The sequence below is a fragment of the Lithobates pipiens genome, unplaced genomic scaffold (genome assembly GCF_037356315.1).
Source record: "Lithobates pipiens isolate NorthernLeopardFrog02 unplaced genomic scaffold, aLitPip1_a1.2 Scaffold_8, whole genome shotgun sequence".
In the NCBI taxonomy this organism is placed as follows: domain Eukaryota; kingdom Metazoa; phylum Chordata; class Amphibia; order Anura; family Ranidae; genus Lithobates; species Lithobates pipiens.
Genome location: NW_027507903.1, coordinates 252129980 through 252151996, shown reverse-complemented (window position 1 = coordinate 252151996; position 22017 = coordinate 252129980). Strand labels below are relative to the sequence as shown.

At 41.8% G+C, this 22017-nt stretch overlaps 1 protein-coding gene across 1 annotated transcript in view; it reads right to left on the bottom strand.

Moving 5' to 3' along the window:
- FGD6 (FYVE, RhoGEF and PH domain containing 6) overlaps window positions 1–22017 on the bottom strand; it is a 138479-nt gene that overhangs the window by 81609 nt on the left and 34853 nt on the right. Inside the window, exon 2 of the mRNA XM_077470307.1 lies at window positions 8145–10287. Within this exon, the coding sequence (XP_077326433.1) occupies window positions 8145–10287 (2143 nt within the window). The remainder of the gene's footprint in view (window positions 1–8144; window positions 10288–22017) is intronic.

The window sequence follows — 22017 nt, the reverse complement described above, 5'->3', positions numbered from 1 at the left end:
GCACACGGACGTTTTTACAGCCACTTTTTTGAGCTTTTTTTGCAGCTTAAAAACGGCTGTCCATGTTAGTCTATGGCTTCATGCCCACCTAGGCGTTTTTGAGCTGCAAATGGCATAGGCGTTTTTAAGCTGTAAAAAAAACCCAGGACCAGTGCGTTCCGTGGCGTGGAGCTAGAGCTGTAAAAACGCGAATCGCGGGAAAGCGCGCAAAAACGCACATAAACGCGCAAAAACGCGCAAAAACGCGCATAAACGCGCAACATATTTTCTTTGTTTTCTGAGTGCTATAGCCAAGAGATGTGTTTCTTAAAAAACGCTACTTAACGCTAACGCTAAAAAACGCGCAAAAACGCGCAAAAACGCCAATGCAAAACGTGGTAAAAATCAAGTTTTTAACGACGATTTTTCCAGGCATCGGAGCTAGCTTTGCAGCCAGTTTTTTAAAACGTCCGTGTGCATGAGCACTAAAAATTACTTTTTTAGACTCCATATCCTATGCTTTTGGGAGGATTTCTCTTTCTCCATTTTCTTTTTTTGGCTGCTTTTGGGGTTTATTCCTTTTTGGATATATATCCATCTTTTTTTTTTTTCAATTGTTTGCCATCAGTTTTTTAGTACCCATATTTATCCTCTGTATGCTTTGGCATTTTTTTTGGACATTATATATATTTTCTTTTTGCATTTGCACATCAGCTTTTTCATGCTGTGTCATCCTAATCTAAGGCTAATGTTCACCTGATACCCATGTTTCTTAATTAAATAGCAGCCGATGATGCATTTATTTCCCCCCCCCCCTATGCATGGGATCCTTATCCCCATGACTAAGCTCCATCATGGGAATGAAACGTATTGGAAACTTGGCCTGGTTGGAGCCCAGGCTGAGGCTGTCATACATTTTCTTACAAGGTTTTGCAGAGATGTGCAACTTCCAGGACTTTTCCCTTTTCCATTAGATGTCTAGAGCTGAGACAAGCTCTGTCCTTGTCTGCATCCCAAGCAGTCGCTACATAAGAGGACCTGGTGGAGCCTTGAGCGGCACCTGCTATTTTAGTTAGGGCCACTATAGGGTTGATTTACTAACGAAAAACAGACATTGCACTTTGCCCAGGTGCATTCTTCCCCAGAGTTTAGTGAATATGGTGCAAAGAAAATTTAAAAAACAGCATTTTTGCTTGCACATGATTGGATGATGGAAATGAGTAGAGCTTTGCCGCATTCACAATAGTTGCATTTAGTAAATATGATATACAGTGAGGGAAATAAGTACTTAATCCCCTGCTGATTTTGTACGTTTGCCCACTGACAAAGAAATCAGTCTATAATTCTAATGGTAGGTTTATTTTAACAGTGAGAGACAGAATAACAAAAAAATCCAGAAAAGCACATTTTAAAAAAAGTTATAAAATTGATCTGCATTTTAATAAGTGAAATAAGTATTAGACCCCCTTCGCAAAACATGACTTGGTACTTGGTGGCAAACCCTTGTTGGCAATCACGAAGGTCAGATGTTTCTTGTAGTCAGCCACCAGGTTTCCACACATCTCAGGAGGGATTTTGTCCCACTCCTCTTTGCAGATCCTCTCCAAGTCATTAAGGTTTTGAGGCTGATGTTTGGAAACTCGAACCTTCAGCTCCCTCCACATATTTTCTATGGGATTAAGGTCTGGAGACTGGCTAGGCCAGTCCAGGGCCTTAATGGGTTTCTTCTTTGAGCCACTCATTTGTTTCCTTGGCTGTGTGTTTTGGGTCATTGTCATGCTGGAATACCCATTCACAAACCATTTTTTAAAGTGGTTGTAAACCCTCTAAAACCACTTTTCACTATAGGTAAGCCTATAATAAGGCTTACCTGTAGCTAACTTGGATATCTTCTAAACCTGCACGGTTTAGGAGATATCCCCTGTATCAGCATGTGCCGAGGTCATCGGCACATTCACACTGAAGTACCGGCTCATTTGTGTCATTGCTTCAGCTGATGTGCACTCGCATGTTCGGGAGTGATGTCATTGTGGCTCCAGCCATCACAGCGCCGGAGCTGGCGATACCCGAAAATAAGGTAAGCAGTTCATAATGAGCTAGTATGCTATGCATACTAGCTCATTATGCCTTTGTTTTGCAGGTTTTTTTTTTGTAGGTTTACAACCACTTTAATTCCCTGGCTGAGGGAAGCAGGTTCTCACACAAGATTTGACAGTACATGGCCCTCGTCCATCATCCCTTTGATGCAGTGAAGTTGTCCTGTCCCCTTAGCAGAAAAATACCCCCAAAGCATATTGTTTCCACCTCCATGTTTGATGGTGGGGTTGGTGTTCTTGGGGTCACTGGCAGCATTCCTCCTCCTCCAAACACGGTGAGTTGAATTGATGCCAAAGAGCTTGATTTTGCTCTCATCAACCACAACACTTTCATCCAGTTCTCTGAATCATTCAGGTGTTCCTTAGCAAACTTCAGAAGGGCCTGTGAATGTGATTTCTTGAGCAGGGAGACCTTGTGGGCACTGCAGGAGTTCATTCCTTCACGGCGTAGTATGTTACCAATTGTTTTCTTGGTGCCTATGGTCCCAGCTGCCTTGAGATAATTGACAAGATTCTCCAATGTAGTTCTGGGGCTGTTTCCGCCTCATGATCATTGAAACGCCACGAGGTGAGATGTTGCATGGAGCCCCATTCCGAGGGAGATTTACAATTATTGTGTGTTTCTTCTATTTGTGAACAATCACACCAACTGTTGTCAACCTCTCACCAAGCCGCTTGGCAATGGTCTTGAAGCATATTCCAGCCTTGTGTAGGTCCTACAATCTTGTCCCTGACATCCTTGGACAGATCTTTGGTCTTTGCCATGGTGGAGAGATTGGAATCTGATTCATTGCTTCTGGGGACAGGCGTCTTTTATACAGGTAACAAGCTGAGAGTAGGAGAACTACCTTTTAGAGAGTGCTCCTAATCTCAGCTCGTTACCTGTACAGAAGACACCTGGGAGCCAGAAATCTTGGTGATTGATAGGGGATCAAATACTAATTTCACTCATTAAAATGAAAATCAATTTTAAGTTTTTTTAAATGCGTTTTTTTCTGGATATTTTTGTTGTTATTCTGTCTCTCACTGTTAAAATAAACCTACCATTAAAATTATAGACTGATCATCTCTTTGTCAGTGGGCAAAGGTACAAAATCAACAGGGGGTCAAATACTGTTTTTCCCTCACTGTATGCACAGTGTGTTTGCCTGTAGATATATGCACAGTATTTGGCTTTAGTAAATCAACCCCTATAGCTAACACTGTGGTTAGGTTACTACATAAAATAGGTTTCCTAAAAAAAAGCTACACATACAATGAATCCCCATGTGATATTGATGAAGTTAGAAGTCTAGGGAGGATGTAATTCCCCAAGTTAAGGACTGTGGAAAACATAGTTATCTTTGGAACTGTGTCAGCTGACTGAGCTTCCTGAATGGCATAACAGAACACAAGCTGGCAGGCCGCGGAGACTTACAGTAAAAAACGCACTCCGATAAAACACGTGTCTTAACTTAAACACAGGAAAGACGATCAGGCAAGAGGGAGGTAAAGAGAGATAAAAGCCTGGAGTATAGAGTGATGCAGGAGAATTAAACATCTACATTTGTTTGCTATATTTCTAAATCCTGATATCTGAAAAGTGACAAAGCGGTGACTAATTTCCTCTGTACAGGCTCGGCTATGAATAATATAAAATTGTTTAGATTGGTCATATATAGGTAGAGAGATGGGTCATCAAAGAATAATTGGCCATTTTGCAAATGAATGCCAAAGGTCAGTGATCACAGGCCACTGCTTCTCCTTTCACCACGGAACAATTTTAAAAAATACAGTATATGCTCACTGAACGATTGCTCCCTTTTCTCCTCAGGAAGCACCTATTCGTGAAAATTATTTTGTGCAAATTTTCCAGCAGGCTGAAGATTTCCTGCAACGTTCAAGGACTTGCAGTACTCTAATTATTGCTCAAAGTTTTTAAACTACACAATTTAAGTAGTATTAATCCCAAAAACAAAAAATGTGTAAATGTTTACCAATCCTTAACCACTTGAGGACCGCCGTATTGCCATTGTACGTCAGCACAATGGCACAGGCAGGCATAATCACGTACATCTACGTGATTGCCTTCCAGCGGGTGGGGGGTCCCATCGGACCCCCTCCCGCTGGTTACGGCGGTCCAATTCGGTCCAGGAGCGCTCCGTGATGAGGGGATGGCCGTTCGTTTTCGGCCACCCCCTCTGGATCGCTCCTGGCCAATGAGAAGCTTCCTCCCCTGTGTATTGTTTACACAGGAAGGAGGAAGTGATGTCATTCTCCTCGGGGCGGTCTTTTTGACCGGACTACGAGGAGAAGAGTAAAAGTAAGTCTGCACGAACACTACACTGACATGTAGGTACACAGGCACACAAACCCCCCCCGATCCCCCCCCCGATCGCCCCCCGATCCCCCCCCGCCCCCCCTCCCCCCCCAGTCACAGTGTCACTGATTGCATTGATCATTTCTTTACTGATCAATGCATTCAGTGTCAGTTGTGACAGTAAAAACTGTCAGGACAGTTAGTGTTAGGTCCAGGGTAGCCCCCTATCACCCCCCAATAAAGATTTAACCCCCTGATTGCCCCTAGAGTTAACCCTTTCACCCCCTTTTGCCAGTGTCACTAAGCGATCATTTTTCTGATCGCTGCATGTGTCGCTAGGTAGCTAGTTATTTTTTTAGGTTCACCGCCAGGTTTTTATATCGCTAGGTACCCCGATATACTACCCAATAATGTTTTTAACCCCCTGATTGCCGCTAGTTAACCCTTTCACCCCCTTTTGCCAGTGTCACTAAGCGATCGTTTTTCTGATCGCTGCATTAGTGTCGCTACAGTCGCTAGGTAGCTAGTTATTTTTTTAGGTTCACCGCCAGGTTTTTATAGCGCTAGGTACCCCGATATACTACCCAATAATGTTTTTAACCCCCTGATTGCCGCTAGTTAACCCTTTCACCCCCTTTTGCCAGTGTCACTAAGCGATCATTTTTCTGATCGCTGCATGTGTCGCTAGGTAGCTAGTTATTTTTTTAGGTTCACCGCCAGGTTTTTATATCGCTAGGTACCCCGATATACTACCCAATAATGTTTTTAACCCCCTGATTGCCGCTAGTTAACCCTTTCACCCCCTTTTGCCAGTGTCACTAAGCGATCGTTTTTCTGATCGCTGCATTAGTGTCGCTACAGTCGCTAGGTAGCTAGTTATTTTTTTAGGTTCACCGCCAGGTTTTTATAGCGCTAGGTACCCCGATATACTACCCAATAATGGTTTTAACCCCCTGATTTCCGCTAGTTAACCCTTTCACCCCCTTTTGCCAGTGTCACTAAGCGATAATTTTTCTGAACGCTGCATCAGTGTCGCTAGTGTCGCTAGGTAGCTAGTTAACTAGGCTCCCAAAAAGTCCCCCACATGTGGTATCCCCGTACTCGGGAGAAGCAGCAGAATTTATTTTGGGGTGTAATTTGACTTCTGCCCATAGCATGTGTGAGCAATATATCATTTAGTGACAACTTTGTGCAAAAAAAAAAAAGTTTGTAATATTCCCGCAACTTTTGGCAAAATATAAAATATTCCATGGACTCAACATGCCTCTCAGTAAATAGCTTGGGGTGTCTACTTTCCAAAATGGGGTCATTTGGGGGGGTTTTGTGCTATTTTGGCATTTTATGGCCTTCGAAACTGTGATAGGTAGTGAGGAGTTAAATCAAAAATTTGCACCCTTAGAAATCCTGAAGGTGGTGATTGGTTTTCGGGGTGCCGTGCGCGACTAGACTCCCAAAAAGTCCCACACATGTGGTATCCCCGTACTCGGGAGAAGCAGCAGAATGTATTTTGGGGTGTCATTTCACATATAACCATGGCATGTGTGAGCAATATATCATTTAGTGACAACTTTTTGTAAAAAAAATTTTTTTTTTTTTTTTGTCATTATTCAATCCCTTAGGACAAAAAAAATAAATATTCAATGGGCTCAACATACCCATCAGCAATTTCCTTGGGGTGTCTACTTTCCAAAATGGGGTCATTTGGGGGGGATTTGTACTGCCCTGCCATTTTAGCACCTCAAGAAATGAGATCGGCAGTCATAAATTAAAAGCTGTGTAAATTCCAGAAAATGTACTCTAGTTTGTAGACGCTATAACTTTTGCGCAAACCAAAAAATATACGCTTATTGACATTTTTTTTACTAAAGACATGTGGCTGAATAAATTTTGCCCTCAATGTATGACTAAAATTTAGTTTATTCGATTTTTCTTATAACAAAAAGAAGAAAATATCTTTTTTTTTCAAAATTTTCGCTCTTTTTCCATTTATATCGCAAAAAAAAAAAAATCGCAGAGGCAATCAAATACCATCAAAAGAAAGCTCTATTTGTGGGAAGAAAAGGACGCAAATTTCGTTTGGGTGCAATATTGCATGACCGCGCAATTACCAGTTAAAGCAGCGCAGTGCGAAATTGCAAAAAGACCTCTGGTCCTTAAGGTGTTTATTGGTCCGGAGCTGAAGTGGTTAAATGTGGTAGAGGAAAGGAACACACTTGCTGTCTTAAGAGTGTCTCCACTCTGGATGGACGAGCAATGGAGAACACTTTTAGACAGCACCCTCTTCAGTCTGGGGAGAGGGTAGTTTAGGATGCACTAGCAAATTTAGATGGTTTGACTAGGGATGAGCAGAACAACCCCCCCGGTTCGGTTCGCAGCAGGACATGCGAACAGGGAAAAAATGTGTCCAAACACGCAAACACCGTTAAAGTCTATGGGACACGAACATGAATAATCAAAAGTGCTAATTTTAAAGGCTTATATGCAAGTTATTGTCATAAAAAGTGTTTGGGGACCTGGGTCCTGTCCCAGGGGACATGTATCAATGCAAAAAAAAGTTTTAAAAACTGAAGTTTTTTTGGGAGCATCGATTTTAATAATGCTTAAAGTGAAACAATAAAAGTGAAATATTCCTTTAAAATTTCATGCCTGAGGGGTGTCTATAGTATGCCTGTAAAGTGGCGTGTATTTCCCGTGTTTAGAACAGTCCAAGAGCAAAATTACATTTCTAAAGGAAAAAAGGTAATTTAAAAGTACTCGCGGCTATAATGAATTGTCGGTCCCGGCAATACACATAAAAGTCATTGAAAAAAACAGCATGGGATTCCCCCAAATTGAAAAAAAAAAAAAAAATTGTGTGGGGGTCCTCCAAATTCCATACCAGGCCCTTCAGGTCTGTTATGGATTTTAAGGGGAACCCCGTGGCAAAATAAAAATAATGGCATGGGGGTCCCCCAAAAAATCCATACCAGACCCTTATCCAAGCATGCAACTTGGCAGGCCACAGGAAAAGAGGAGAGGATGAGAGAGCCCCCCCCTCCTGAACCGTACCAGGCCACATGCCCTCAACATGGGGAGAGTGCTTTGGGATACCCCCAATGTTGATGGAGACAAGGGCCTCATCCCCACAGCCCTTGCCCGATGGTTTGGGGGGTTTGCAGGCAGGGGATTTGTTAGAAACTGGAAGCCCCATTTAACAAGGGGACTCCCCAGATCCCGGCCTCCCCCATGTGAAACACCCCAAATTGTTTTCTATTTGGCAAACACCTGATGTTCGAGTCGAACTTACGTTCGACTCAAACATCGGGCTCATCCCTAGACTTAACTAACAAATGATATATATAACTATATAGCCCTAGCAGCTCATACAGCAGCTATGGGAACTGGGAGGAAGATAGAGCCTCCGACCAAACTTCCCAGTGGTAGATTACATAGCATTTGTCCGCTTTAATCACTTGGAAACATGGACACCTTCTGGGAAGTACTTCTTGTAACATCCAACTCAAGCACTGCAGTAGAAATGGTGTGCATATAGTGCCAACAGGGATTTAGGAGCAGTTTTTGTTAAGAGCAAGACCACATTGAAGCAACTTCACAAGAGATTAAAAACGTTTACTGTGGAGATACAATGTCCAAGGTAAAAATAGAATCAGTTTGATGTGAGCAACAATATTACGTTTATGATATCTGGACTACCTGCATATCTAATCAAATAAAAAACACATACAAAATACTAGGATCAGATAAAAGGAAGAATTAAGAGTGGCACCTACCTGTGGTTACCCTGTAGGCCCGTTAAAGAATGAACAGATTCAACTGGGTCTTCAACCTCATAGATAGTTGCATCACATTCATTTATATCTGAAACTAAAGTAAATGGCAGATTTTCATATTCCGGGATTTCTTCATAGTGACATATATTTTCATACTGTGGTATATCAGACTCTAGCATCTCTGTTGAAGATGCCACCTGTGTTTTCTGTAGTGATACCAAACTGTCATCCAAAGACTTTGAGGTGGGATTATTTACAGTGCTGAAGTCATTCTTGTTTTTCTGTTTTTTCTTTGACAGTGGACTGAATGAATCGGCAGAATGTGCTTTTGATGGTTTTACCTTCCTCTCTAAAGTTGGAGATGCCGAGTGTCCAGTACAGGAAAAGATATCAGAGGTGCCGCTGTCTCCCGACAAACTGCCACGGGATAAGAATTTTTGAAAGTCATTTTTTATTACACAAACTGACAGTTTCAAGTTGAGGAACTTCTTTAATGCATTTTTTTTAGGACTTTCGTTTGTTTGGTTTTCTATTCTATTCATATCCACAGCAGACAAAGACTTAGCTCTCGGCTTGGTGAGTGGATTGGTACGGTCATTACTTAAAGAGGTTTTGAATGATTCTGGGCTTCCAAGAAAAGGTAATATTGGGTGCTCCAACTTCCACAATGGTTTTTCCGAAGTCTGTGATTGATCTTGGAGAGTCCCTTCATGTCCCAAAGTAGCATAAGAGCTGCTGCCATTGAAACTGTGAAGTTTTTCCTCCGAAGCAGCCTTCTTGAGCAGTCCAGCTGCAGGTAGGCTGAATCTCTGAGGCTTTTTTGGAGCAACTCTTGGTGAACTTGCAGCTGGTGTGTTGGGAGCAAGGTGCTTTTCCATGGCAGCATTCCTAACAGGCAGCTGCTGTTCATAAATAAGTTTCAATTGTTTAGGTAAGCTCATTGACAGGGAGCTGCACCTTTTAAAATTGCTATCTTCCTCAGCCACAGATTCACCAGTTGGAGTCAGTTCTGTACTTGAATGACCAACAGTAGACTCACAATTTTGAATATCCTGATATTTTGGATCTAAAATGTCAGGTATAATGTATTCATCATTAGAATGTCCAACTTCATTCTGTCCTTGCTGATAGTTTGTTGGTGAACTATCGCCAAATGTTCCATGATCACCGTTGTTTTCTGCAGTGCCATCCACACAATCTTGTCTCACAAGACACTGTGTTCGCAACCTCCTTGGTTTTGGAACTGGAAGGGACTTATGCGGAGGTGGAGCTCGTGGTAGACATTTGGATCTTCCACTGTGTTCTGTTGAGAAAGGCCTTTTGTCAAGTTCTATACCATTGCATTCTTTCACATGATCAATGGTTTCATGCTCTGGATCAGATGGAACAACATCCTGAGAGGGAGAAACAACAGGCTCTTTGACTAATGTATTTAGTTTTTTTGTGTTACTAGTACGTTTATCCAAATTTGAAAAAGGTATCTCACATTTGCTCGATTCAGTTGAACTTGCAATAACGTTGTGACCTGTTGTCCTAATGCATTTTTCAGAGTTCTCTTGCTTGTAGTTGTGTCCATTGGCAAAGAGATTATGAGTAATAACATCTTTAACCTTGTCTTCTAAAATGCTGGCCCTCAGAATGACTTGGTTTGCTTTAGCCAACGTGTCCTGTTGAGTGCAAGTTTTCCATCTCGTTCTTACACAGGGAACTGGCTGCCCACACATTTTCTTATTTTCTAAGTTTTCCAGCTGTTCTATTACCTTTTGGGCTTTTTGAAAAGAATCCCCATTGCCAAGCTTGTGATTGCAGTCAAAACTGCAGGAACAAGGTGAAATTATATACGTTACATTTGAGCTTTCGTTGTGGTCTAATGTTTCGTGCTTATAATTGAGCTTTTCAGATTCTGCACCTTTGTGTTCATCATTGTTAATACCATTTGATTTAATGTCACTTTGCCTCAGCTCTTCAGAGACAGATGGACTTTGGAGGACCTTTGGCTTTGGAGCTATTGTTGGCTTTAATTTCTTTGAAGCTGGTGACACTTTGGCCTGAACTACATCTGGCTTGGGAGCAACTGGCGGTGGGCTAGGTTTCTGAATGGATACTTGTTTCGGCTTTGGAGCAATTGGAGGCTTCTTGATATCTGTTAATAAATTAAAAATACATAAAAAAAAATCTTTAGTCTTAATTTTATAATAAATGTAATTGTTTTAACTGTAACAAAGATGTATAGCATAGAGCACCATAAAAGCAGAGAAGTTATTTAAAAAGCAAGAGTGTTATAAATTAAAATGTATAAAAATGAGAGTATGCGATTGTCTCCTTCTCTCTTTGGTACTACGAATGACTAATGTTAATACATTATTAGCAAGGCCCCTTTCACACTGGCAGAGTCCATCTGCTCAGAGAGAGATCTCTTCACTGATCCTCACTGAGAAGGTGGGTGAGAGATCTGCGTCCGCTCTGCTGATGCAAAGCAAACACAAACACAGAACGCTGTCCTCTATGGTCTGTCAGATGGAAATGTCCCAGGTCCAGCATCAGTGAAAAGAAGCATGGACTCAGGATTGGTGGTCAGTAGAAGGAGTAGTGCCCCATCATTGGCATCAATGGGAGGAATAGTGCCCCATTGTTTAAGTCAGTGGGCGGAATAGTGCCTCCTTGTTGAAATCAGTGGGGGGGGGGGGGAATCATGCACCATTGTTGAAGTCAGTGGGGGGAATCGTGCCCCATTGCGGGCATAAGTGGGAGGAGCAGTGGCCCATTATTGATACCAGTAGGAGAAATAGTGCCCTAGCTTTGATATTAGTGGGAGGCACCGTGCCCCATCATGAGTGTCCGTGTCAGTGGCAGGAATTATTCCCTACTGTTGGAGTCAGTAGGAGGAAAGTGCCCCAAGGCCTGGATAAAGGCTAACAGAGGGGTGCCACTGCCTTACACCTAAAAATGAAGTTAATCCTTGCAGCGTAGGCAAGGGAGGAGTTTTAGCTTTACTGAAGTTGAGCTTTAAATATATGTGTTAGATTATGGGCACCCATTTTGTTGGAGAGTCAGTAAGATTTTGGCTGTGTTGAGCGAAAACTGAACTCTAAGCCCTTGTACACACGGTCGGAGAGTCCGACAACCAAATCTGTCGGATTTTGTCCGTCGGATTTTGTCCGAAACTGTTGTATACACACGGTCGGACAAAGTTGTCGGAAAATCCGATGTGATGACGTTATTTTGTTACGACGGGACTATGTTCACGCTAGTAGCCAATAGCTTTGGTGTAGGAATTTGATCTGAGCATGCGTGGCACTTTGTCCGATTGGAATTCTCTACACATGATCGGAGTATGTCCGATTGGAACATTTTGTCGGAAAATATTTCCGGTAAGTTGGAAAAGTTGGTCCGACGGATATTTTGACGGAAACAGTCCGATGCAGACCACACACAGTCGGAATATCCGACAAAACGCTCCGATCGGACACATTCCGACGGAATCTGAGACCGTGTGTACAAGGGCTTAGAACGATTCTTTTAACCACCCTCAGGAAAATTTTACCCCCCATCATGGCCAGGTCATTTTTTTTTTTTTGCTATTCGAAACTGCAAACCTGTACTCAAACAAAATGTATGTAATTTTCACAAAATGGAGCTTTCTTTTGGTAGTGATTGATCACCGCTGGGGTTTTCATTTTTTGCGATATGTCACAAACCAAAAATTTTGAAAAAAAACAAACAATATTTCTACTACTTCTACTACTTTCTGCTATAAAACATCCAATACAAAAAATAATTCTTCATAAATTTGGGATAAAATGTATTCGGTTACGTCTTTGGTTAAAAAAATAAAAATCCCAATAAGTGTATACTGATTGGTTTATATAAAAGTTAAAGCATCTTCAAACTATGGTATAGATACTGGAATTTTAATTAATTTATTTTATACTAGTAACCATTGACTAGTAAGGTGATCAGCAACTTATGCCGCGTACACACAGTCGGATTTTGTAACGGAAAATGTTCGATGGGAGCTTTTTGTCGGAAATTCTGACCGTGTGTAGGCTCCATCGGACATTTTTCATCGGAATTTCTGACATCTAGATCTCAAATTTTCCGAAAAACAAAATCCGTTGTTGAAAATTCTGATCGTGTGTACACAATTCCGACACACAAAGTTCTACTCATGCTCAGAATCAAGCAGAAGAGCCACACTGGCTACTAAACTTCAATTTTCTCGGCTCGTCGTACGTCAACGCATTCTTGATGTTTAGAATTTCCGAAATTTATTGCGTGACCGTGTGTATGCAAGACAAGTTTGAGCCAACATCCATCAGAAAAAAATCCCATGGATTTTGTTGTCGGAATGTCTGATTGTGTGTACGTGGCATTATAGTGGGGACTGTGATAGTGCAGCGGGCAATCTGACACTAACTGATGCTGGGGGAGAGGGGGGCTGACCAACTGCCACTGACATCAACAGTTGAAACCAATATGATGATCAGTGCTAATAATATACACTGTCACTGTACTAATGACACTGGCTGGGAAGGGGTTAACATCTAGGCCAATTAAAGGGTTACCTGCGTGCCTAACCAGTGTTAATGTGTGAAAACCATGTGCTGTTATTACTGTCTCGGTTTTTCCTCCCTGCTTTGCAGAGAGAAAAAAACTGCATATCACTGCTGTCTGTAGAGAGCCCAATGTTGTTTACCAACACAGGGCTCTCTTCTGTCATTCACTCAGCCAATCGATCAGTGGGTGCCAGCCATAAATCACTGGCCAGGACCCGATGATCAGGCTGTGCTGCAGAGAGTGGCAGCTCAAGCTTCCGAATGTGCGAGCGGACCCAGAAGAAAGCAGCAATGTACAGGTACATGACTGTGCCCGTATGAGCCGACCAGCAGCAATAAATGTACTGCGGTGGGTCGGAAAGCAGTTATTATGCTTAGACATGTTAATATCTTCTCACCTGATGTCAGCTGTACTTGCAGCACTACAAAGTACAACACAAGCTGTATAAAAAAAGTACACTGCAAATGTAATCTAAACATTATTTAAGTATTATTAGAAAACATTTTTATAAACGTTTACACTGCAAATGCTTTATACATATTTACAATAACAGCGGATATGTGGAAAGGATGTGACTCAAAATATCCCTTGCTGCTCAAGGAATGGATAACAATTCCCCCTAGGCAATACTTCTAAATAAGATGTTCTAAAATTTACTACATTAACGACTGTGCCGCTTCTACTATAAAATCATAGGAAAGAATAGTGCGACAGACTAAAATATACCCCGTTGGGATCATAACAAAAGGATATAGAAGTTTAACTGACCACTAACTAAATATAGCTAGAAAATGGGTCAGAAAGCTGGAACATCAAAAGTCCCTTCAATTAAATAAATGAATCATATCCAAATATCCCCAATTAGAATTCAGAGATCAGCCTCATTTCATTGCTTACTCTATGGGACATGCTAATGGAGGAAAAATCTATTATATATTATACAAATGGAGAAAAATTTCCTTTACCAAATATATACAAGAATGTAAAATAAATAGGGAAAAATTAGTGGTGAACTGCTCACCCTTGAGATATATTATACATTAAAGTGCAAAAGTGTAATAATATGAACAACCACTTGGTGTCCCCAGTGAGTGATACAACAATGATACTATGCAAACAAGTATAAAGTGCAAATAGTGAACATAGAAATGACCACCTAATGTTTCAGGTAGATAGCAAATTAGTGCAATGGGTGTGGTCGAGTTTGACACGTTACTTCCGCCCATAGTGGAGCGCAGTTGAAGCGCACAACGGCGTTCCCGTGTCCACTTGAACCCTTTTATATTGTACACTTGTTTAAGTGTTTTTTCACGCTTATTTTAATAATATACCAACATTCTTCACCATGAGAGATTGTTCCTTTTATAATTCCTGATCTTGGTGTCCAGAGATTAGGTGGGTGTCCTTTCCTTTGACGATCGATTGGAGGCTCCATTGCCAGGTATTGTGACGGATTATGGGAATATCTTGCTCCTTATGCTGTATATGACTTCTGTAATGGAGGTCATGTATATCTGGTGAGTAGACAGCGACCGGTGTTGGTGGAGGAAGATTTACAGTCATTTGTCTGTTTGGTTCCACAAGATCACTGCACTATTGGAATCATTTGATTCATTTTCTTGGACTTTATTTAAAACACATATTTTTTTGAACATTGCATTTATTTGCTATCCACCTGAACATTAGGTGGTCATTTCTATTTTCACTATTTGCACTTTAGAATTGTTTGCATAGTATCATTGCTATATACCTCACCGGGGGACACCCAGTGGTTGTTCATATTATTGCACTTTAATGTATACTATAGCTGAAGGGTGCGCAGTTCACCACTAATTTTTCCATCTCTAGGTATCAACCTCACAATGAGCAGCCCCTATTTTATAATTTTTTTGCATAGGTAGGGAATAACAGTTATAATATTGTATATTCTTAACTTTCAATATACTTTAGACTACTGTACATTTAAAAGACACATACACTTGGCTACAAGCTTAAAGCTGAACTCCATGATAACAGCTAAATACATAGACAAAATGCAATTTAAAAAGGGGTTTTAGCTGCAAAAGTGTTCATTTTCCATTCCATTCAGTCCTGAGTTTTCAAGGAGGACCTCACGTGGAACAGTCAGGTCAATGGCATAACCGTTGAGGAATACAGTAGTGTAATCTCTCCACCCACGTCTTCTGAATGGACAGTGAAAGAGCAGTAGAAAAATTGCAGAGGTTATTCCTCTGGTCTCTCTTCCTGTAAATATGTCTCTGTAAAAACATTTGCAAATAGCATATCTGATTCCCTATACCGCCCCCCTCTTCCAGTCTAACTGCTGCTATATAGGGGATTGGAAGAGGCAGACATCAATTCAAGTTTAGGTAAATACACTAGCTGCATTAAAGTGGTTTGTAAAGGATGAAGGATTTTTTTTTTTACCTTAGTGCATTCTCCAGAGTGCAGCTACTTACAGTATCTGAGCTCAATCTCGATCCAGCACTGTGCACAAGAGCAGTGGCTCTCTCCCTCCTTATAGACTCATGAGACTGCAGCGGGGGCCACTGGCTCCTGCTGCGGTCAATCACAGCCAGCTAGGAGGGGATTGGGGCAAGCTCTGTATCAATGGACACACAGAGCACGGCTCAGTAGCAAGCCCGCATGAGTGCCCTTATAGTAAGTGATTTGCTATGTTAGGCACTTGGCGGGGGGGAGCCAGGAGCGCTGGCGGAGGGACCTGAGAAGAGGAGGACAAGGGCTGCTATATGCAAAACCATTGCACAGAGCAGGCAAGTATGACATGTTTGTTATTAAAACACACACACACACACACACACACACACACACACACACACACACACACACACACACACACACACACACACACACACGATAGATAGAGAGATAGTTACAATGACTTTAAAGCTGAAGTTTAGGTATGGACTGGAATCTGGAAATCGCAGTAGTAGGCAATGCTACTACAGTGATTTAAATTAGCTTCCAAGTCCCAAGTAAACACAAAAGGTGGCTTGCATGGCAAAGGCGTCACCCAGAGAACACTTTGTAGTGTACATTAGAAAAGGTGGAGGGACCAGGTAGGGCACATGTATTACCTACAAGTTGGACCAATGCGACTATAAAAAATACCTAGTCTTCATCTTTAAAATAGACATTTAACAATGTATTACTGAATACAGAGCTGCATTAGGTTCTGTATTTATGTCTGCCTGAAGTTCAGCTTAAAAAATTCCTGCCAGTTAATTTCCCCTCATGTGACCTGCACTGACTGACTATACATTACTGAAATTACAGGCATGTGAAAGTAATACTAGCAAACCACAAACACAGGGATCCTTGTGCCTAGAGGGTACCCACGACACAAAACATCATCAACAAAGTGAGCAGGGCCAGAAGGACACAACAAAGCAATGAATTGTCAAACACGGCAAGAGCATGTTCCTATAGTGACATGATAACCAAGCCATTCCACTTCCACATCGTCAATGTAACCAGATATAACAAAATTTACACAGTCTAGTACCAACATTCTACTCTTCCCTTCTGGTACTCCCGGAGTGCCTTGAAATTCTGAGCCACCATTGGACCCATCATCTGAGAATAAAGTTTATTAGCTAGGTAATTCATATGGTAGTCGCCATTACTCTTTGAACCAGGCTCGGGGAATGCAGGGAATATTAACAGATGCTGGCACTACTAGAGGTGGGAAATATTGTGCCAACTGTTGACAGGTAGAACAGCGTAAACTGTAGTTTCTGTATACCAGAAGTACTGAGGTGCCACCAATGATCTGCCTGAGGCTTTTTATACATGTGCAGAATCCCAGATTTTCATTTTAATGCACTTATCAAGCAACTAGCCTTCCTCTTCTTTTCACAGCATAAAACTAAGGCTGGCCATACACGGTACAAATCAATCGGTCAACTTGGAGACAACCAGCCTGCTGTATTCTCTTATGATTATTGCTAGCTACTATAGCCTCGAGCAATAATCATGGTCTTCTCCAAACAGGGAGGGCTTCCCCTGTCCTCCCATGCCTACCCGCTGGAAGCAGACACTGGCTTGGCAGGAGGGATTCCCCTGTTAACACTTTCTGTGTTGATGGGGGAAATCAAGCACATTTCTTATCTGCAACAAAATTTGCCGTGTGTACGGCTCGCTTAAGTATCCACACAAATGAAATAAAGGGTGCACGACCTCGTGCATTATCCAAAGATCACATTTTAGTAAAGTAAATTGTGGTAAGTATCATGCTTGCAGAGTGTAAAAACACCAAAGCTCATAGTGAAAAATTCATACGAATGGATGTATTTTTCACTATGAGCTTTAGTGTTTTTACACTCTGTGAGTATGATACTTACCACGTTTTACTTTAATAAAATTTGATCTTAGGATAATGAACTAGGTCGTTACGCTCTTTGTTTCTTTTGTGCAGTTGCAGTGTTCCAGACTTCCCCAGTCAGGGCAGCAAGACCTGGTTTATCCAAATAGAAACAAGACGGAGATGTAGCAGTTATCATTGGAGCGGGCACTCTCCCATGCGCAGGAGACATTGTGTTTGCGGCCTAAGTATCCACAGCTCTCCCACCCAGGAGGAGTAGATATGAACAGAGTCTACATGGCCAACATAACCATCTCTAGAATAGACCAATATCCACGCTACACTTCACCCAGTGCTTGACTAGGACTAAAACAAACAATCTTGATACATAGTTGCTTATATCTGTACTTGTGATGAAACTTTGTTTAGACTCATTGAGCATTTGGTAAACACAGGTTAAATATCAGCCGGTTCAACAGAAACCGTCCAACACTCTAAGCCAATGGTTGCAAGCTCTGACTGGTGTGTTCTTGAGGTGGGGGTCCCTGTCAGAACACAATAGCTCAATGGGGAGAGATTGGTGTACTAACATCAGATAGTTAGCACAGCGTGCTCCTCACTTTTTTTTTCGTTTAGCCCCCTGGGTTAAATGAAGAAAACCATAAGCAATGATAGTGTGTACTAGGTATAAGGCTAAGTAACCTGAAGAAACACAGAAGCTCTTGACTTGATCCATAAATGTTCTAAAACCGAATAGCTCTGGTTTAATTTGACTTGATTTTGGCACTCACAATCAGAAAACTTCACTAGACACCTGGGCTTCTGCTCTTGGGATCTGTACGCATAGTCACTTTATATAAATGATTCTCAGTGTTCCCACCCCACAGCAGATGTTAGCATATTAGTAATTCTAATGACACTGCAGCCAGCACCCCTTAAACCTAATTACAGTGAACTGTCGTGTATTGTCTTCTCAGTTTGTTAAACACTTTTTACAGCCTATACATTACACGTGTTAAAATTGTGATTACAAGATGATTTTATAGTTTTGCCGATTTTTTTTTTACAGCATTTTATATCTAAAACCATGTATATAACGTGCTTTAAAAATTTTACTTTTATCTGGAAACTAATCAGATCTGCAATCCAGACACAATTCACTGGTATTTTGCAATCAAATGCTTACAAAATACACATAAGGAGCAAGTGCCCAAGGAGAAATACATAATTACTTTGCATTCGTCATCAGAAATGCCTTATTTACCGCCAGCTAAAAGTGGTATACCAGTAAGAATATGTCAAGCACCAGGTGTAGCCTTACCATTGCTGGCTGCTACGGACTGGAATTAATACAATCCATACAGTTCATGTACATCACACCACCTAGTAGTATGTGATATCAATATAATGTACAGTATATTGTTTATGCTATTTTTTTTTTTAAAGAAAAAAAAAAAAGAATGTATTATTTTATTATTGCCATAAAATCTTTATGTAATAAACATATAATACAGGACGCACCGATGGCTCATTCTCACAGTCAGATAAAAAAGGTCAGAAGATGTTTCTTTTTTTAAGACTTTTTTTTTGAAAATTATTTTTATTAGTTTTGAAAGACTCTCACTCTTTAAAAGGTGATCTACAGTGGAGAAAATTATTATTTAATCCCCTGCAGATTTTGTAAATTTGCCCACTTGCAAAGAAATGAAGGGTCTAGAACTGTTATCATATGTGTATTTTAAATGATAGAGAGACAGAATATCAACCACAAATGCAAAAAAAAAATAAAATAAAAAAAAACACATAACACAAATGCTATAAATTAAGTTGCTGTTCAGTGAGTAAAATAAGCATTTGATCCCCAGACAAAAACATGAAGTACTTGGTGGAGAAACCCTTGTTGGCAAGAAAGACATTTCTTGAAGTTGGTTACCGGGTTTGCACATATCTCAGGAGGGGTTTTGGTCCATGCTTCTTTACAGATCTTCTCTAAATTCTTAAAGTGTACGTTCACCTTTACAGAAAATTCTGTAAGGTGAACCTTGCACAGGACCCCATCCTCATTCCCCCGTCCCCCCCTCCCCCTGACCTAGTCTGCGGCGATCTCCCGTTCTGAGCCCTAGTATAGCCACGTCAGGGGTCCGGGCCTTAGAAATTCCTGCAGCTGAATCTCCAAAACATACCCCATCAGGGGGGACATTTTTCGGAGCATTCGGCACCGTCACATGGGCTGCGCCGACCAATCGGAACCCACAAAGCCCATCCTGTCAGCGGGGAAGAAGGCACGTGAATGCAGAGGGGATTTGGAAACCCTGGACATGGCTATACCAGGGCTCAGAATGGGAGATTGCCACGCAACAGGTCAGTGGGACAGGGGGGTGGGGGTGGAGAGGGCGTCCCGTGTAAGACCAGTTTACAGATTTTTCTGTAAAGGTGAAATTACACTTTAAGGTTTCTTGGCTGTCGCTTGGCTACTCAAGCTCCCTACATACATTTTATATAGTATTAAGGTCTGGAGACTGGCAAGGCCACTCCATGACCTTAAAGAGGAAGTAAACCCTGATGGGTTTACTTCCTCTTTTTTTCCCTGCAAAGGTAAAGCATAATGGACTACTATGCATCGCATAGTAGCTCATTATGTGTCACTTACCTGACACAGGAGCCAGCGAAGTCGCCGCTGTCCCCTGTAGTCCGCCGCATCCATGTTGCTTGTGGCGTCTCGCAGCTCCGACGAATCACAGCGGCGCAACCGCGATGACGTCACTCCCGCGCATGCGCACGGGAGTCGCACCTCGCAGCTCCGCCGCTGTCATACGGCGAAGCCGCGATGACGTCACTCCCGCGCATGCGCACGGGAGTCGACAAATTTGGCAAATCCATTCTTGGATTTGCCGCATTTAGTGCGCATGCGCGCCGCTGTCTACGGCGCATGCGCCGTAGACAGCGGTGCCCATTTTCGGGCAAATATCTCCTAAACCATATAGGTTTAGGAGATATTGCTTGGACCTACAGGTAAGCCTTAATCTAGGCTTACCTATAGGTCCAAGTTGTTTGGAAGGGTTTACTTCCTCTTTAATGTTCTTCTTCTAGAGCAGTGGTTTCCAACTCCTGTTCTCAGGACCCACTATCAGGCTAGGTTTTATGTATTACCTTGTGGAGATGCAGACTATATACTGCAATCACCGAGCAGCAAATTATATCACCTGTGATGTATTTCAGTTATCTTGAAAGTGGGTCCTGAGGACAGGCGTTGAGAACCACCGTTCTAAAGCCACTCCTTTGTTGCCTTGGTGCTATGTTTTGGGTCATTGTCATGCTGGAAGACCCATCCATGACCCATCTTCAGTGTTCCGGCTGAAGGAAAAAGGTTCTCATTCGAGATTTGAAAATACATGGCCCCATCCATTGGACCTTCAAAGCGACAAAGTCGGCCTGTACCTTTAGCAGAGAAACAGCCCCAAAGTATAATGTTTCCACCTCTGTGCTGTAGGGATGGTGTTCTTAGGGTCACAGTCAGCAGTTTTTTTTCCCAAACACGGCGAGCTGAATTAATGCCAAAGAGCTCAATTTTGGCTTCATCTTACCACTGCACTTTCTCCCAATCCTTCTCTGAATCATTCAGATGTTCATTGGGCCTGTGCATGTGCCTTCTTGAGGAGGGGGACCTTGTGTGTACTGCAGGATTTCAATCCATGGTGGTGTATTGTGTTACCATTGGTTTGTTTGGTGACTGTGGTCCCAACTGCCTTGAGATCATTCACAAGCTCCTCCCATGCAATTCTGGGCTGATCCCTTACTTTTCTCATGATCATCTCCTTACCCCACGAGGTGAAATCTTGCATGGAGCTTTAGACCGAGGGCAACTGATGGTTATTTTGTATTTCTTCCATTTGTGAATAATCGTTTCAACAGTTGTCTGCTTCGCACCAAGCTTCTTGCTGATGGTCTTATAGCCCATACTAACCTGGTGCAGGTCTACAATCTTGTCCCCGATGACCTTTGACAGCTCTTTGGTCTTGCCCACGATGGTGGGGTTTGAATGGAAGAAAGATTCGGTGGGCAGGTGTCTTTTATACACATAACGAGCTGTCGATAGGAGCACCTTCTTAAAATTCACAGGACTAATGCATGTACTACATGAGCACATACTATACTGTAGCCAGTCTGTGGGAGCCAGAATTATTGTTGTTTGGTAGGGGATCAAATACTTACTTTACTCACTGAACTGCAACTCAATTTATAACATTTGTATCAATGTATTTTTTTCGGGAGTTTTGGTTGATATCCTGGTCTCTATCATTTAAAATGCACCTATGATAACAAATAAATATAGACCATTCCTTTCTTTGTAAGTGGGCAAACATACAGAATATGCAGGGGATCTTATAATTATTTTCCCCACTGTATAGTCACATAATGTGATTTTATTTTATAAAAATGCATAGAAGTCGAATTGCTGCCTAGACACCCATGGACCACAAACTGAGGTCACATCCGCTCTGTTAGTGGAACGCACGCTGGAGTTGGGTGGGAGAAACGGCAGAGATAACTGAAAAGTGGTGGTGATGGTGGATATCTTTCATGTACCCAGATATAAGAGTCGAGCTAGTACCAGTCTGGGCACTTTTTAGTGTGAGTATAAAGTATGGGAAGGGGCATTAAGGGGATTTTAAATAAACCGTGTTGCAAAATTGTGTTATCTTCCTTTCTGGGACTCAATTTTTATCCACTCCTGAATATACCTGTGGTTTGGCGGAGGTGATGAGGAGCATCTAAAGAAAAAAACTGATTGAATTTTGGGCCATAACACTAAAGGATTCATTGGTCCTAGTGACCTGGGGGCTCTGGCAAGTGCGAAATTAATAAGCACTAGTGGTGGAGCACCGGAATATATTGTCTAAGTAACACCTATACAAGAGCACGGTGGATGGATGAACGCTATTTAGAACACATATATTGAACTGTTTTTTACAAACAAAATACCTTTCCATT